General features: G+C 32.7%; 1 protein-coding gene and 1 non-coding gene across 2 annotated transcripts in view; one reads left to right on the forward strand and one right to left on the reverse strand.

Annotated features, from left to right (window-relative positions):
• Nucleotides 1-1541: 1541 nt before the first annotated feature.
• LOC131941648 (cilia- and flagella-associated protein 74) overlaps nucleotides 1542-19344 on the reverse strand; it is a 38097-nt gene continuing 20294 nt past the window's right edge. The window contains exons 30-48 of the mRNA XM_059301027.1: nucleotides 19106-19239; nucleotides 18327-18502; nucleotides 17681-17781; nucleotides 17305-17442; nucleotides 16206-16631; nucleotides 15316-15467; nucleotides 14810-14935; nucleotides 14161-14326; nucleotides 13952-14071; nucleotides 13617-13772; nucleotides 12751-12886; nucleotides 12544-12609; nucleotides 12167-12255; nucleotides 11699-11828; nucleotides 11376-11411; nucleotides 10413-10549; nucleotides 4219-4287; nucleotides 3740-3805; nucleotides 1542-2129 (exon numbers count right to left, since the gene is read on the reverse strand). Of these exons, the coding sequence (XP_059157010.1) occupies nucleotides 2031-2129; nucleotides 3740-3805; nucleotides 4219-4287; nucleotides 10413-10549; nucleotides 11376-11411; nucleotides 11699-11828; nucleotides 12167-12255; nucleotides 12544-12609; nucleotides 12751-12886; nucleotides 13617-13772; nucleotides 13952-14071; nucleotides 14161-14326; nucleotides 14810-14935; nucleotides 15316-15467; nucleotides 16206-16631; nucleotides 17305-17442; nucleotides 17681-17781; nucleotides 18327-18502; nucleotides 19106-19239 (2523 nt within the window). The 3' untranslated portion in view covers nucleotides 1542-2030. The remainder of the gene's footprint in view (nucleotides 2130-3739; nucleotides 3806-4218; nucleotides 4288-10412; nucleotides 10550-11375; nucleotides 11412-11698; nucleotides 11829-12166; nucleotides 12256-12543; nucleotides 12610-12750; nucleotides 12887-13616; nucleotides 13773-13951; nucleotides 14072-14160; nucleotides 14327-14809; nucleotides 14936-15315; nucleotides 15468-16205; nucleotides 16632-17304; nucleotides 17443-17680; nucleotides 17782-18326; nucleotides 18503-19105; nucleotides 19240-19344) is intronic.
• Nucleotides 4918-4990, forward strand: Trnak-cuu (transfer RNA lysine (anticodon CUU)). The gene has a single exon. It is a non-coding gene; the product is annotated as a tRNA-Lys (tRNA).

Genomic DNA, 19344 nt, shown 5'->3' on the forward strand with positions numbered 1-19344 from the left:
GAGATCAACACACGCATGTTATCAACAGGTAATCGATTAAAAATACATATTTTTGAGATCAACACATGCTTTTTGAATGGCCTCATTAATTTTTTTAGATGACAATAAACGATGTGGGGGCATCTACCCTCCAAAACGTTGCAATGGCCGCCTTACACAGCGTTTACACTTGCGACCTGTGTACCATACACTACAAGTCTAGAATTTTTTTTTTTTGCCGTAAGTTAATATTATCAGGACATGTGTGTGTGGGGGGGGGGGGGGGGGGGAGAAGAGGGGCTTCTCGCTTATTGCAAAGTTTATTTCCTCATGTCGCAAGTGTAAACGCGGCGTTAGCCTACATAAACAATCATATCTGTACTAGTCTGTCATGCACTTCAAGGTATTAACGTACAACAATTGTTGCAGCGCCGCGACTTAAGACATATTTTAGATATTAGTTTGAATGTGTACGTAACTAAATGATTGATTTTTTTGTACAAGCAAATTGTTTAATGTCTACACAGAACGGCGTTGGTTGTTTCGGGTGTTCTGTCTCCGCTAAGTAACAAGTACTGATCGTAAAAAGTGGTAGTTATAAGACAATCTAGTTATCTCCCCTTTTGTTATAGCATGGAGATATCTTTAACTTTAAAAATAAATGTATGACTGTTATTGTTAACAAACGGATATGGCACAAAAGTACAAGTAACTAATAAAACAAAACTAATACATGCGTTTTTTTTTTTAAACCTCAGACTTGAAAGTACAATCTCAATGCTTGTGTACGTTAAGCGCAGAGTTTTCTTTCAGGCATTTCTTTGTGCCCCCTTCCCCCAAAGAAACAGAATTTATGTAGAAAATATATAGGCTACTTTTAGTTTATAGGCCCCCGGGAAATTTAGTCCGCCCCCACCCCCAGTGTTTCTTCCAGACTTTTTTTCTCCGGGGGGACACTTGCAATTTTCGGGGGGGGGGAGGTAGACTTTCTTCAGGGGGGGACGATGACACTGTTAAAAGTATATATTTTCTATATAAATTATATAAATTTCATTTCGTTCGGGGGGGGGGGGGGGGGCTTAGCCCCCCCTCCTCCTCCTCCGACAAAAAAAAAATCTGCCCACCCCTCCGATGAAAAAAAGTTGTCAAGAAACACAGGTTGAGCAGATAGTCACTGAATCATCACGATGTAGGCATATTATACTTTTAAGTAACTTTTACATTCGTTTCAATATTATTTAATATTTTGAAATGTTTCTAGATTCATTTTTTTACAGTAAGCCTCTTGTCATTTAAGATGCGTTCGAGTGTGAATAAAAAGTTAGATCCATCACAAATTGATTAAAATAAATCCATTGCAAAACTCCACCTTAACAATGTCATAGAAAAAGTAAAACGATCGAGAAGGAACTCAGATATCTGTAACTGCATGTAATAACAAAACAAGCTATCTTTTTTATATAACGTGAAATAAACTACACATTTTATTTCAAATATATACTTTAATAATAAGTTTATAACTTTAATACATTATTAATAATTAAATAGATAAATTATCACAGCTCATTTTATATACTAATAAATTACATCCCACGATTCAATTTCAAAAAGTAGGCCAAACTTGTAATTATTTTAAATTTGGGACTTTATTTTTATAAACTTACCATTTTAATAAATTTTATTACTAATTACATAATATCTTGGATTACGTTAGAAGTAATACATTTGTATTATCATACCACACAGACGTATAGCTTAATGGAACCTTAAATTACGCGCTTCTCATTCGAAAGAATAAGCTTAAATTTTAAATGTATTTAGCTTTAAAAAAGCATATGACATACATTTAACATTTGATTTAAAGCACATTCATACATTGTTTTTTTTCAATCATTATTGGATACTTGTTGGACCTATGAGTAATTCAGTAAAGTAGTATTGATGAATCTTTTTTTTTTTAAATTTTGGAAATAGATGTTTTAGGTGGAACAATCATTCAAACACGATGTAAGGAAAGGAGAATTTTCTTTCGTTCCTACACTCAGGGACGACTATGCTGAAACAACCATGGCTCTAATCATTAGAGTTATCTGCTCCGTGACGTCACATTTCAGTGTCACGACGACTGATTCTTCAATAATTTTGCTCGGCTAGAAAAAATAAATAAAAAAGGAACCGTGTATTAAAAATTGTTAACATATTAAGGGTAATGCAGTTATGATATGTGTGATATAGACAAAAAAATTTCTACCGCCCCCCCCCCCCCCCGAACGAAATGAAATTTATATAGAAAATATATATAGAAATAAATATATACTTTTAACAGTGTCCAACTATATCTATATGGCGATTTATTCTCATCGTAAATATTGAGTTTATGACCTTTTTTTGAAAAATAATACCAGTGCTTATTCATATTGGCCGAGCTTAAACAAATATTAAATCCGAGCAAAGCTACTTAAATTAAGTGTATAAATTTAGCATGCTAGTTGTTTTGTGTTTGTTGTCCACGTGGACCCGAACCCCCCCCCCCCCCCCCCCCCCGCCCAATAATAACAACGTGGACGTCATACATAGAGGCCCTTATTTTAAGTTATCTGCAAAACTATTTCAATTTAAACAAACGTTAAAAGAATGTACAGTGAACATTAATTTACCAAAGTTAAACGAAACGAAATATTTTACGACTGGGATCGAAAGTCTACCGGTGGACTATTTGTTCGGCACCCATGCCACCCCCCCTCCACACACACGGATATCGATGCTTTAGCGATGACTTGCGTCAGGAAGGTTACAAAATAAAAGAGGAGTCCCAACCTGCTTTTTAATATTGTAAAATATACGGGACATTAAAATAAATACAGAGGCGTAGAGATGGGGGGGGGGGGACGGACATTTGTCCACGGGCGCCGATCTTAGGGGGCGCCAAAATGGGTTGGAAAAAGTAATCGAAAGTTTGAGGGGGGGGGTGCAAATCGAAAGTTTGATGGGGGGGGGGGGGGGTGCAAATTAAAAGTTTGTCCCCGGGCGCCGGGAAGGGTCGCTACGCCTCTGATTAAATATATAACACAGTGCCCCCACCACCTCCAACACATAAGCTGCTACACTGTTTGTCTACTCAGTACTTAGGCACTACTAAAACTATATCGTTGGTGTATAATTGTTTCTTTAAACTTAACCCTATTCACAGCAACACATTTGGTACCCTGTCCCCGGCAAATGAGTTGGTTAAACCAAGACCCTTTTATGATGTAAAATACTATTTCTTTTTATTTCCAAAAATTGTTTGTATTACGCCCATTGTCTATCATAGTACAAATGATTCCATTTTCAAACTAATAGGAATCCGACTGTCTTAAAATTAATTACGTAGAGCTCAATATGCCCATTTTTCAGACAACAAATAAAAAACCACAATTTAAAAATAATTAATGTTTTCAAATAGCTAAACCAGAACCTATTTTAAAAAATTAGAAGGAAAGTCAGCTTGACTTCTAAATATTTATTTTTAAATCAGGATTTGCCGGAAGTCAAAGTAAAGAACTAAGTAAAAACCAGTACTGGTGCGGTATCCACCCATTCCCACTCACCCCCAATCTGGATCCGCCCTGAGTTTAGCTAACATTTTTTTAATTAAAAAAAAAACTCAACGAAAAAAAAAAAACGTAAAAAATTGAAAAAAAAAAAAAAAAAAAAAAACAACAACAAAACAACGAAAAGTAAATTTGAAAAAAAAAAAAAAAACCCCAATAAAACTTACCTCGTGACCAGCTGGTGGCACCCACGTAAACGTCACAGGCTTCTTTGCTCCAGCTTCAACCATGCCCTAGTACACGAAAAAAACAACAACAATGTAACCATGGTAAATACAATGATAAAATACAGAAAAGCTATAGCGGTGACTACCGGTAACCAGAATAATCTATTCAACTGCTCACATCCCTATAATAAAAGCAAAAAAAAAACAAAACAAAAAAAACAACTAAAGAACAAGTAACACTAGAACAAACAACCTGAAAAAAAAAACTACAAGTAGATGATTTAATACAAACGACACAAAAAGCCAAACACTTTAAAGAAAACCAACTATTCAACACATACCACATAAGAACATAATCCCTACCTTAACTATTCAAAACAAACGACAAAATAACAGAATCCCTACCTTAAGTACTCAACACATACTACAATCCCAACTTTAACTATTCAACACATACCACAAAATAACAGAATCACTACCTTCTGAGGTTCCACTGTAAATCCTTTCTGTGTTAAAGCTTGGACGCCTTCGATCGAAAACTCACCATTCTAAGGAAAAAGAATAAAGCCAACGTCAAGTAAACAGCATTTCTTTCTCATATTTTTTTTCCGGAGAGAGGGGATGTACTTCAAACTTCAACCGGGGAGAGGGAAAGGGGGGGGGGGGAGTCTAAATTAAATTTCCGAGGGGGCCGGATATTTGTATAAAGGTTAAAATCTATTTCGTCCAATAAACTGACAGCATGTCAATAGTAGTAGTCCAAGTCAAGTTGTCTATAATAAACCTAAAAAAAAACCCCGATGCAATAGGCACACATAGGCTACAGTTTAAAAAGTATAAGGAAAAGTCATTTAAAGTTAAAGGGGAATGGCGAGAGTCAGGCTTTTTTGTCGATGTGGGCGGTAAATTGGTTTTAAAAAGCATGACGTCGTTTATGTACGACCCGACCCCTTTCCAAAAAACGCGAAATGTGGCATATTGTTTAAGGGATGTCAAGTATGGTTGCCGTACAAATAGATTAGCTCCAAGTGTTCACGTGCAATATAATGCTAGGTGTCGGGTGATTTTCTTCTTTTTGTTAAAAATAAGCGTACATATTTCGAATTACCTTACCTACCATTCAAAGACAGCGTAGATCTGCGCCAATAAAAATTTACCTTTGTAGTACCTAATACGTAGCCCGGCTAGCTCAGTCGGTAGAGCATGAGACTCTTAATCTCAGGGTCGTGGGTTCGAGCCCCACGTTGGGCGAAATGTTTTATTCTAACTTATTATTATTGACAGACAATATATTTTAGTCGCTAAAAATAAATTTGTGAGAGAGCTCATTGTGTTTAATATTAAAAGCTATTTGCTTTATTAAAATATTGTTAATCTATTTATACCCAATTGTCGAATGAATCAATTACTTTCGAATTCTTCAGATAAACACATCTCCGAAGACAGCACAAGAGTATATAATCAAATTATTTTATTTAATCTTTTACATTTGCACAAAATGTGAGATAACGGGACTATGTAATAGATATCACTCGATCAGCCAGATGACTGAGTATCGACCACGGATTTATTCAGGGATCGATAATTGTCGTTTGGAGTGAGTAGACAAACTATACTGATCACGTATATAATACAAATAGTTTCAGCTGTGTGGAGTGTCAAATTAATCAAGTAGATTACAAAAGGAACGAAAAGAATAAGCAAGTAGGCCTACTAACTGTTTTTAAAACTTAAATAACGACTTAATATTTAAATTGCTATTATTCTTAGATAGATTCAGGAAAAGTATGAAATGAAAGAAGTATGAAAACAAATTTAAAATAGAAAGCTCTTAAATGCGCTAAAATGAGGAAATAAACTTTCTTTAGATATAAATTCAAGAGGGATAAGATTTATACTAAGAGTCGGTCCCTCATTAAAACTTATCTGTGCGACCAACTCTTTCCCCCTTATCAATAACATATAAGCTTATTAAAGAAAAAAAAATTCAATTCCAGATTTAACTTTTTAAGCTTGCTATTTTATAGGATTTTGTAAGGCCCTACTTGCTTAATTTAAAGCAATCAGGCTTATAATGCATTAAGTCACTCTTTATAAGGCCTACATATTAGACAATACGCATTGAAGGTGTGTCGTGTCCCGTCCCCCCCCCCCCCCCCCCCGGTGGCAGGGTGGAATTATAGTGCGCCGCGGCAGATAAGCTCCGACCACAATAAGCATTTTTTGTCACACAAGAGATGCAATATCCTTTTTTTTAACAAAATGTCAGGCCTATTGTTTGTTATACAATTATTTAGTATTTGCATACATATTTTCAATTCAGTTCAGCTGATTGAAGATCGGCAGATTGTAGATCTACTTATAAACCCCAACATGTAGCCTGGCTAGCTCACTAGGTAGAGCATGAGACTGTAAATCAGTAGCCTCATTGGAATGGGTGACGTTGCCTTTTTATAAGCTTTTTATTTAGTTTACGAACTATTTTGTTTGAGACTAATCTTGAAATTCTATTTTGCCCCACTTCTTTTTCTAATGTAGCGATTTCGTTCATACTTCCCTCAGACACCGCAGTAATTATCTCATTTTTAAATATAAATAGATTTCTAATTAATCATGTTTAATTAAAAGGTTACTATTAATGATCATGGTTGGTTGGTTTCACACCTGAGAGTAGACCACGGACATTTTAAAGGGCCGATAAAATGTTTTATAGCGTTTAGGCCGCAAAGCTGCTGATAGGGTTTCAAAGCAAATATTTTAAAATTTTTTAATGGTGTTGATTTAATTAAAAAACGAACGGAATGCTAAAAAAAAAGTATGCCTGATTACTGTTTTTTTTTTAAATCACGAAAATGAAAAAAAAAATCAAATTAGAATAATTAGTAAAAAATGCACTGAAAGTAATTAAAATAATCTTTCTTTAGTAACAGCATTTTTTATACTAAATAAATTAAGTTTATTCTATTGTTAAAAATGTTTTAAGTGCATTTTTAACCCATTATTCCAAAAGTCTTTTGAAACTTTTTGTTGTATTTTACAAGATTTTTTATGAGTCACAGCAACTCACTTGTAGCCAGATCTTGTAAATCCATTTATATCCATTCTAATGAAGCGATTTCTTTTAAAATTTCCAGATAAGCGAATCTCAGATGACAAGACACGAATATCTCAATTTCAATCTAATTTGTAATTGAATTATTTATTAAAAATAAATTACTGGATTACGATTCACAAAAAGGGAAATAACTGTGTATTTGCGATCATTTGAAAAACCGAGGTTACAAATCTGACAGCCCATCCGGATTTGTTATAAGGAGCAGGCAATTTTCATCTGTAGATAATAAATCGCAAGCTAGGGCCTATAGTGACCCGGTTTTACGCCACCCTAATATCACATGGAATTAAATACAGTCTTCTACTTATTCCACTTTTGAGTGAAATAAAATGTGAACATTGGGCAACATAAATTATACGCTGTCTTAAAATATTTTTAGTCCTGTGGGGTTTCAATTTAATTTAGAGCTATTATTTGATAAAGTGAGTATGAGGCCTATAGCATACACCAACGTTTAAATATGTCTACTTTAGATATCTAGACTCCTAAATGTAGGGTAAGCAAACTTTCAAAACTTTCGAGGCCAAAGGGGGCAGACAATGCAAAATTAGAATTTGACCTAAAATATTTGTCCACACTAACAATAGAACAGAATCTAGATTTAGTGACTAGTGATCAAATGGCTACACATTAACACACCTTGTTTAGTACAAAATGAAGTAGGCGGATATTCTCAAATTTATCTTCAAATAGTTCGTCATTTAATTTATAACTGAGTACTTTACCTATGCTTAAAACAAAGGACTTTTTTTCACGAACACGAACGCAGATCTATTTTTAGATAAATAATCTTTATACTTTATATACACAACGGCTTTATCAAATAACTTGAACAAATAGTTCTATTTTAAGTCATCTATGCGTTTAAAAAGTGGTTTAAGTTAGAGCAATTAAATTGGGGTAACCGATTTTAAATTTACTGAGTTAAAATGATATTTATATATGTCTAAAAAAAGAAAACCAAATGAATAAAAATCTAAAATACACTAACAGGCATAACTTAATGCAAAACGAAGTGGATTGCTTACAATTAAAAAAAAAACAATTGGCTGCCCACACTTAAGAGTTATCTTACTTAGATCTAGAGTCTAGCTTGACTAGGCTAGAGTAGATCAAGAGTGATATTTTTCATTGGTTAATTTTAACGATATAGACAGCTGTTGCCGCCAAATAATTTTCTAAACGGAAAAAAATCCCCACTGCTATTAGCCTACATTAAAAAAAAAGATCTTAAATTTAAAATAGAAATTTAGCCTAAATAGAAATTCCGTATAAGTACACTGGATTTAATCAGGTCAGAGATGAAACCCATATCAAAGCCAAAAATGAACCGAGAAAGAATAATATGATAGTCCGCAATACAACTTGGCCCACTTTACAGTGAAGGGCTGTTTAAACACGCCACTTTAGAATTTTTTGGCTTTGTGTAAATATGAACACCCGCTTACGATACAGACAGCCGCTGTTTAACTTGTGAGCACAGAGAAAGCTATGCGGCTAGAATGTTGGATATGTCCATTATTTTATGGGGCAAATTCATCACTTTACCAGATGTTATATAGCTTAGGCTGAATGAAAAAAAAAGCTTTCTATTCAGATTAAGATATAAATTGTGTCGTCCTATTACACAAGTTTAAATTTATAACAATTCTTTACTAAAGAGACTTGATTATACCTAAAATTATCCCCCAACACGGGGAATTCGTAGCGTTAGGATGAGATCCAGAATCATTATTTTTACGGGTGGAGGTGGTGTGGTATATGTGTTGGGGGGGGGGGGGGGGTTAACAGAGGGGTCTTTCGAGCGATTGTACAAGGCCACATTTCAGGTTGGTCTAGAGTGGGCCTGCGACTTCACCGCTTGTAATAGATGGCTTACACGTGTATATCGTAGTCCTGCAGTGGGAAGACAATCTCTCGCAATGGTAGCTAGATCTAGTCAGTGACTAGAGATTCGTCAACACAATTTTTTTTTAATGTTGTAATCATAAATCACAGGTCTATTATTATATTTCTTTTTAATAGGGCCCACTGCTTAAATACCGTTGTAGTGTTTCTTACAACAAACTGTTTTCCTAAACAACTGTGTTTTGTAGATTTTCTTCTTTTTTTTTTTTGGTGTCCCGAGTCCCGTCTCACATAGAACATACATTAAAGATAACAAAGTATCGAAAATTGTGTATGTCTGTTTCAGGATTCAAGGGACTTAATAAGTAGCGTCAAAAGGCAGGGTAACACCGGTGTCATAACTATGGGTGTCAACTTACGGCAGTAGGACTGTAGGCCCTAACTACCATTATAATAAAGATAGCCTATAGACTATAGTCTGTATTATGTAGAGTAGACGAACAAACTGGGCATGGTTATTTGCATAATCGATGAAGTGATAGGCCTGTTATTTACATATAGGCTATATTTTAAAAGACATAAACTATAGGCCTAGCCAACATTTAAATTTAAAACACACTTTTATTAGATTAAACATTTTTGAATGTGAAGTACAATTTACAATTCAATTATTTATTTTTTAGTCATTATAAGGCAACTAAAATATAGACGGCTTGAAGTTAAAAAAAAAATTCAAACTTCAAAATAGAAAGAGGAAACAATTACTTCAATGGTCATTTCCATTGCTTATTTCCCTTTAGAGGAATCTGCATGTGCCTAAGCTGTCTGCCTGATTCTGGGTTTAAAGTTAGGAGTTTGTTTAGATGTAGCCTGTGATAGGCCTGATGGGTAGGCTATGTTAATGCGTAGGTCTTCTTAGTCAGTTTGGTACAATGGCATCATGGGTAGGCTGCTTATTGTAGTCACCAAAAATCCTGACTGAACTTTATTATACTATAAATTTACATGCATGCTTTAAATCTCACAGCTTTTAATGTTACGACAACCCCCCCCCCCCACCTATCACATGCTAAGTTGTATAGTTTTGCATTTTCAAAATTATTTCGTAACAAGGGTAGGCAATTAAAAAGAAAATAGTTAATTTTATCTACCCTTAGGTTAACGAGCATACTAACATTAAGCCACACATATTAAAAGGATGTAAAGTTAAAGATATATATGTGTATATATATATATATATATATATATATATATATATATATATATATATATATATATATATATATATATATATATATAGGCCTATATATATATATATATACACATATGAGTGTATATGATTATAATTGTATATTCATTAATGATTAAGATATTGAGTTTTATGAAATGAGATGTGACATTTTGGGGAATCTGTGGTGGGTGGGGTTTCTGACTTTCACAAACATCCTTCTCTTCCCAAGAAACACCACTGACTTTGCTAGTAAGTTTAATAAAAAACTCACCTTTTTCTGATGTCATGGATCTAACACACACAACATCAATGACATGAGATATGCTATTGACATTACTTATATATCTCATGAATATCTCACCTTTTTCTGACTTACTGCCATGGATCAAACACACCCACATCAATGACATGAGATATGCTATTGACATTACTTACATATCTCATAAATATCTCACCACTGACATTAATAAATATCTCACCTTTTTCTGACTTACTGCCATTGATCTAACACACCCAACATAAATGACATGAGAGGTGGATTGGAAATTATCATTCTTCATAACACTCCTCAGTGTTATCAGACACGGAGGGGATATAACTGTTGATGTCTTGTTCTCTGAGGTAGGAGATAAAAAAAGAAGAATCATTTAGCACATTTATTATTTCTTAACACAAGCTGTCTCAATGTCACATTTTATTTTTAAAAAAACAACAGATTACTTAAACATCTATTTACAATTGATCTTCATTATGACCAAAGATTTAACTGACTATCTGAAAGAAAAATGCTTTTCAAAATGGAAAAAGTATTGAAAATATTTATGGCCAAAAAAGCATTAAAAGTTTTTTATTTAAAAAAACAACAAAAAACCCTATAATATAGTACATAACAGCCTTTATAAAGCATAGTAAGTACACTTCATTTGTTTTAACTTTACAGATCTGAACTCTGACTACCATTTGAAAAAATGAATAGTAAAGCTTTTAAGTTAAAAGTTATAATAAAAACATTTGAATTCTATAAAAAATGAACATAAATGAAATCAAATCGGAATAACAAAAACAAATACCGTAATTGAGTAATTAGCAGGAAAAATAGAATGTTTTTTTATAGTTGTTAATATTTTTAAAAAAATCATTAGTTCTCTTTTGCAATGATGTATGCAGATGGGAGTAAAATATTTTTAAAAAAGTTTTGTTTGATTTTATTGGTCAGCCTAATTATCTATGGCCAATAGAGACACTTCAAAACTATGATTTGAAGTGTCTCTATTGGTGATTCTTGACATTTGAAAATGTGGGCTAGTCTGATAAGAAACCCTAGATAAAAATGTTTTTGGGAAAAATCAATTGTCACATTTTATATCCAAAAACATTAAGTAACTAAACAGAGAAAAAGTAACTTTTTACACTCAAGTGTAATTTTTATAAATTTGATATACCTTTAATTTTTCTAGATACTGTAGGATCTATTTCATCTTTCAAAGTTAAAAAAAATTGGCATTAATAGTTAATTGAGTACTTTAAAAAAACCTTTTAAATAAAAAAAAAAAAATGTAGTGTTAATTAACAATGGTAGGCCAGTTATTTTAAAAAACCCTTTTTTGGGAACATTTTTAGTCAGATATCTGAATTAAGTGTGTTGGTTACAAATCAGTAAGCTTGTTTTATTTACCCATGCTATACACATTTTTAATATCTTTTTATATTTGTCAATAAAGTATGCATGCAGCTAAATTCATAGATTGTATAATACAATTTTTACCATCATCTTCTTCAAAAGGTGCTGGAGAGAAAGCCAAAGACTCAAAGGTTGGATTAAGAGGTTCTGTCCCATCAAGGTACATAATTCTTGGTTTACCCTGGCCGGTTACCTTGAAGAAATGACTCTCTTCCTGTGAAAACGATTTTTATTGTTTATAAAAAGAATGAAATGAATGAATATTGTATTCTTTCAGTGGTGTAAAAATTATTCTTTACCTGTTTTTGGTGAAGTAAATTATCTGTATTTTGGTAATTTAGATATTTAAAACAGCATAAAGAAAAAAAAATAACTTAACAAATTCTGATTATTTACTTATACATAATTGTTCATTTTTTGCAGATGTTAAAAAAAAGCATATATACATAATTTTTCAGTTTTTGAGAATTAACCTACAATTAGACAAAAGCATTTGAATCTGAATTATTTTTTAAATTTGTGGGAGATAGCTAATGTGGGAGATAGATTTACCTGATCAAATAACTCAATCCTAACCCCATCAGAATACAAGTCACTCTCATGATCTGGAGCAAAGGTCACACAGATTTCTTTAGTTTCACCTGGGCAAATAAAATATCAAAGTGTAAAATTTCTTAAAGAAAACTTCATCTCTTTGTAGGTAACATGGACATAGTCCTTAGATCTCAGCCAACTGGAGATAGCATCTCTTATGTAATTTATGGCCCTCAGGACCAAGCGAGGAGAACAAAAAGGGGAAATCAGTACCACTGCTCTTTCCTCAACATTTCTCACCTTCATGTCATGTTATGTAATGTGTAACACACATGGCTTATCAGGGGATAAAACATTTATAATACATTTACAAAAGGCACTTATTTTATATTTACCTCCTTGAATAGTACCCTTTGTCGGAACGATATCAAAGACATTTTTGCCATTATAGTTATGAGGACCTGAACAAATGTAAAGTAGTTGTGTTAAGAATGATGTAGCAACAAAACAACAAGTTAGAATGACAAAAATATGTTCAATTAAAAATAAATCAGAATCAAGTTCTGAAAAATACATTTTAAATATTTGCAATTATGACATACCAACATAATTTTTAGTTTTCTCTGCATTTCTTCCTATTAAGAATTGAGGAAATACTTGAGCTTTTATATGGCGCAGGGGAGATAAGCTGTCTTGCTTAATAATGTAGTCTATTGATAGTATAGATGTATTCTCTATCTAAAAACCAAATGGAAGATTTTTATGTAAACAAAATTATTTAAAATTGTTTTCACTCTTTATATTATGCAAAACTAAAACAGAAATAATTCTTTTTTTAATAGATTATTGATCAAAATCTCACTACAGAAAAGTTTTGTAAAAAAATAAATAATTAAAAAATAAAAATGAAATCTGATATTGTTAAACAAATTTAAAAAACCACCTCAAAATAATGAAATATTTAGTTTCTTGTTTTGAAGCATCAAGTACAAAACAAACATAATATTCTTTTCTTCTTCTTCTTCGTTCTTAATTATTAGTGTTGAAGGGGATCGAGATTTATCTGCCAGTGGGTCTGAACTCGAGACTTTGTTCGAATTTATCAACCATGAGCTTTTTGCTGACTTGACCACGCCTCCAACACAATTAAGGATACGTGTCAACTGGTTATGCGCCATTGAGGCCATTGACTCAGATTTCAGCCTGCTTTTCTTTTTGGATTTGCTTCCATAGCCTTTGTCCAACCAAGAACAAACTACAAGGCAGCAGTTGTTTAATTTTGGAGTTGTCTCTCCTAGAAGAGTGGCTGTCTCCAGCTAACGAACCTCATCTGCCCGAGGGTTTTCGAACTCGAGACTTTTCGGTTTAGCAACCATGAGCTTTACCGACTCGACTACACCGAACCCTAATATTCTTTTAATATCCTCTTTATCCAACTGATCATATGTAGGCCACATGAAATTCTTACCGTAAAAGTTTTCTCCACAAAATCCCCATTTAAAACTGCCCCTAGCTCCATCAAACCATTGGTGACACTGACATTGACTAAAGGGCTGACTCCAGTACCACACAGTGTCAAGTACAGGGTGGAATGGAGGGTCTTAATACACAAGTCCTCTTGAAACTGACAGTTAAAAAATGTGATTAGAAAATTGTCGTAACAATACAAATTATTAATTTTTCAATGCTTTTAGATGACCATTAAGTTAAAGTATCAACCTTAAGATACTTTAAAGTAGTGATAAAACAATAATAATTTTTAAAGCATTTATGTTGAAATTTGATTTACAAAGTATGACTTACTACATGTCCCTTTTCAGGTGTGAATGTCAGAATAATTGTATGAGTACCTCCCGGTGACAATGGACGCAAGGCATTTAGTATAAGGAATGGACCAAATGGGTTCACCATAGATGCACTGAGCTGCAATAAAACAAAAATAATGTTACAATGTTAAAGTGAGAATGTCAATTAATAGAGAAAGAGTTGTATTAAAAAAAAGTATGTTTCACCTCAATATCTTTTCCTGAAATGTTTTGTACTGTTACAGAATTTTGGGAAGTCTGGCCAATGGAAACACTCCCAAAGTCTACAGTCCTTCTTCCACTATCAGATATTACAACTAGGGGTGGTTTGATAGCAGGGCAGTGTACTTGTAGATACAGGGTGTTGTGAATGCTGAAAATAAGAAATTACATACGATTTTGTTGAGATTTTTTTTTAACCAGTAGAATTGTAGACATAAATCATTTATATATTTTTAAGGATGTATTAATGATTACATTTTTCAGGAATATAAATTGTTTAATTTCTGTTAAAAATAATAAGTGTCATGTTTAATAAGTGTCATGTTTAAATAATATTTATAATAAAAACACATTGCTAAACAAGATTATTTTAGTTTTTGTATAAGATTACAAGGTTAAAACACTACAGTATTGTGCAACACTGGCAACACTTTTAATATTAATCATTAAACTGTTTATATAGAATTAGTGTTTTTTTTTTAGTTAAAACAGAATGGTATTAGTTGTTTTGGGTGTTCAGTTATGTGAAATGTTTTAAATAAAGTAGATTCATATAACAAAGCTATGAGACATGATGTGTTAAGTACTGTACAAATCGCACTAAATCTACACAGTGTGTAAGTAAAACTAGTACCTGTATTCCAACTGTCCTGGCATGCCAGCAGATCCTGAGGCCACATAACACGGTATTGTGTAGGACTTGAACTGACCTTTGTATTGGCGTATCAGTGAGGAAACAGCCGCCACATATTCCGGTGAACTAGGAATTTTTGAATACATTTATTACATAATTGTTTCTTCAACATTTTATTGGCAAAAATTTTAATATTTTAGCTACCTATGGGAGAATGGAAGAGCAAGGTTGCACAGTAAAGCACATGCCTGCTAACCCAAAAGTTGAGAGTTTTGAACCTGGGCTAGAGTCTATAGGACATCAGCCCAGCTCTCGTGGGTACCTGACTACTTGCAAGGAAAGTAAAGGTGGATGGGCATAGTGCTGACCATGCTATCCTTTCATCTGCTAAGATCACAATAACAGATAAACTTTATATCATCTGCTCCATTGAATGCTTATTCGAAATGGTAACTTTCCTTTTTTTATGCGTAAGAAAAACCATAATGAAATCTCTTTTAGCCTACTTTTTGGTTATAACCACAGGTTCAGTGGCTTGTTTCAGTTCCTCAGATGGCACCAGAGATGCTTGGCTTACATCAGTCGAGGCTACGGCCTTTGACTTGGAGGCAGCAGCACTGATTGTGGATGTTTTCTCTTTACTTAAGCCTTTCACCGGCTACACGTAATGATATATAAAAAAAAATTATGAGCAAAATAAAACAAAAACCAAATGCCAGAAGTTATGTAACATTCAAAGCGTTTGAAACTAGCTCTAACCAAGGTTTCTTACTTGAAATATGCTGTTAAGATAATACAATTCTAGGGTTTTTGTTATAAAATGTACATAAAATGGCACATTAGTATCTAATGATTTCCAGTTAAGCTAAAAATAACACTGTTGCTGTATTTTGAGTTGCGAACATTAGCCCCAAGATATTGGTCAGAGACCTAAAGCTCAAGAGCTGCATGTGGCTCTTTAATTAATACATGTGGTTCTAAGGTCAGTGTTGTAGAAAGGGTGAAAGAACACAATAAAAATTATTTTAATGAAAATTTTATATTATAATGCATCATAAGTTAAATAATTGAGAGGGATATTTTCTGCCTAAAATACTTCAGAATAGAATACTTCCACAATTATCATTTTTTGTTTGTTTTGTAACAAACCTACTATTTTTACCATATATATTAATATAACAATTACCTAAAATGTAAAAAAATGACACACTTTGGCATCAAAAACATTTTTCATAAAATTTTATATTAGTTCAACTACTAATCAAAAACAAGAAGTATAAAAAAGGATTAAAAACAGAACATGATTTTCAATTCCACCCGCTAGAAGATGAAACGTAAAAATTCATCAACATGTAAATGCAGCTCAAAACTCCTGAGCTTTTAACATTCATCTTACTTCTTCCTCATCTTCAAAGATGGAATCTTCTGCATCATCATCCCTACTGACACCAGAGGCTAATGTGCCAGAACTAGCTAACGACTCTAATTCTTTTATATTTAAACTTTTTCCATCTTGATCCGAGCTATTGTTTTCATTACTTCGAGGGTTAGAGTTATTGACATCTCTGGACTCTGCATCAAGTTGAAGTGTAGGTATTGGTACAGCATAGGGTTCAACAACAAAGTCCAAAATATCCTCCTTTTCCACACTTGATTCTGAAGCATTACTGTTTCTAGATAGTCTATTATTGGATGTATTGTTTGATTTGTTTCCGTTAATCTTAGTATTCTCGACACTAGTGGCATTTTCATTGGATGAGATCGATACAGATTTTTGCTTTTTTTTAGCTTTCATTGATGTAGCTAGCTGGCTTTCCCTTTTCTGAATTTTAGAGAAACACAGAGTATTAGTAGTCATAGTAAATGAAACATCCCATTATCCTTATGAAAATAGGATGTTACAATAGGTCCTGTTTCAATAGTTTTGATTACATTGTTCTTTGTGGCTAGAGCTGCTCTTTGAAGAAAACACCGGTAAAATTTTTATGATTTTATATATTTCTTCTAGTTTACCTGTATGTTTTAAGAAGTTGGAACAAGGGCATACATTACATAGTCTAACAGACAGAAACACCAGTATATAAAAATGTGTATTGCATAAATTGGTGTTTTCAGTATTTTGTTCTTAGGGACTTTGATACCACCACAGAGCTTTATAAATATGTGAAAGATCATTTGTTTTTTTCCCAAAGTCTGAGTGGTCTTGCGGTCTATTATAAAATCGTCATATAAGTTAAGACTAAAATTATTTGTGTAGTTAGGTTCTTCCAGTTCTAATGCAATTCTGGAACCAGCCAAAAACATTTTGGTAAGTTCCACAACTTGACATTACCACCCCATATTTCTGATATTACTTAAAGATGATGAAAACTATTAAATAGGTGCAATACATTTTATATTAGTGCATTGTATTATCTACAATAAATTATTTCAACTGTTTTGCTACAGAATACAGTAAAAAAACAAAAAAAAAAAACAAAGGACAATACTATTACCTGTAATTGTACTTTTTCCTGACTTTCTGCAGCTGCTTTTACTACTTTCTCTTTAGCCTTTTCGATGATCCTCAGTGCTTCTTCTTTGATTTCATCTTCATCTAACGTTGGTGTAAACTGGATATACACTTTTTGCTTCTGCAACCATGAGACAATATTCATTATTTAGATGAGACAATATTCATTATTTAAAACTATGTTCTTTTGTTTTCAGGCTATTTACTTTAAGCCATGATTTAAGTTACAATTTTATAATCTAAAAAAATGTATACAAGCATAAGCCTTCCATTCGATTTTTCATGTCATAAACAAATGTTCACATTTTTACCACAGAATGCATTCAAGTAACGACAAAGTTAAATTGATTGAACTTTACCTTGCCTGGTTGCACCGTTCCTACAGAAGGGGAGATAATAAATGGTGCATCTTCAGGGACAACAAACTCAAAGGAAGTTGGTCCCACAGGGCAAATGGGACCTGAAAATAAATAAAGGATTTTAAAAAAATTATGTTTACACTAGTATATGAGTATACAATCACTTTTCTAATTAAATTTCAATATCAAACTGAACTAGGATATAATTTTTTAAACAAGATCTCATTCTTAAAATAAATTGGATTGTTTATTTCTAACATTTTCAAGGTAGATCTAGAATCTAGGAAATAATCACTATTACTATTCCAAATTATTTTTTTTAAAGATGAAGTCCCCTAGATGAAAGGGAAAGAAGTATTATTGATGTGAATTGTTTCCTGTCTGTTTGCAATAGGATTATAAACTCATTCCCACTGAGACTAAACTGTCTTTTAAAATATAAATTTGATGAACAAGGGGAAGCTACCCTTAAGTTTTTACAACACAAACATATTTAAAAAGAATTTCAGAATCTAAATGTAAATCAATTTAATTATAAAAATGCCACTGCACACAGTGATGAGATTTCAGAAAAAATATAACAAGAACAAACCAGATGACAAAAAAAAAAGAAAATCAACTTTTTATTTTTCAACTTAAATCCCACCTTTTCCAATCCTCGGTACAGGATGGGTGAATTCATTGGTGTCAGTGTGTGAGTTGATGACATGAATGGTTGCCATGGTTTTATCGTACAGCGCTGTGGAAGCAAGGTGAACCACTTGGTGGGACAGCTCTAGTGGTGTGTGCACACCCACACCCACACAAGACACCTTGAAATCCCTGTAAGCCACACAGTACTTTAGTATAAAGCATATAAAAGTATTTTTAAAAAGCATACTGTTTCCTATTTAGACAATAAGCTTGGATGCTGTCATAGAGGGTAAATAATAAAATATTAAAGATACAAAATTTCAATGTTTTAACAAAACAAGATACAGATAAATAGCTACTGATAAATAGGTAGAGTAAAAATAGAACAGTAAATAAGGATGGTACCCAGGCCATCTTTTTATATATTGTGTATTCAGATCAATACTAAGCTTCCTACTTGAATAAAATTACATAGATATGTAGGTCAATTTATTTATTTTATTTTTCACAACATTTAAAAAAAAAAGAATAAGTATTAAGAATCTTAATAGCTTTTTGTTAGACCAACACCCTTAATCAAATCCCTGCTATAGCGGTTAATCATAATCATAAGAAACAAAACATTAAACTTATTTTTACTACCTAGTTGTATAGGTTCTTACTAAAGATCAAACAACATTCAGTTTTTTTAGTCATTAATATTTCATAAGATCTTTATAAGCAAACCAGCTAATTTTTAACTTTTGAAAAAAAAAAAATCTTTCAGTTTTTAAAAGAATATTGTTATCAAACCTGTTGATTATACTTCTGCAAACTAAATCAAACTTGTACTCGTTGGCTTTTGATGGGCTAAAAATAACATCAACTGTGTAGGTTTCTAATGGAAGTAAAGTCCCAAAACCATCATTTGGCTGGACATCCACATACTGAAAATAAATACACGCAAGGGTCACTTCATTTTTTAAATTTTAATTATGCAGAGAAGGGCAAATTAGTTATGGAAAATAGGGTGAAAAAACAAAAAAAAAAGG

The sequence above is a fragment of the Physella acuta genome, unplaced genomic scaffold, assembly GCF_028476545.2.
Source record: "Physella acuta isolate Inbredline_101_S28 unplaced genomic scaffold, ASM2847654v3 ptg000368l, whole genome shotgun sequence".
Classification (NCBI taxonomy): Eukaryota; Metazoa; Mollusca; class Gastropoda; family Physidae; genus Physella; species Physella acuta.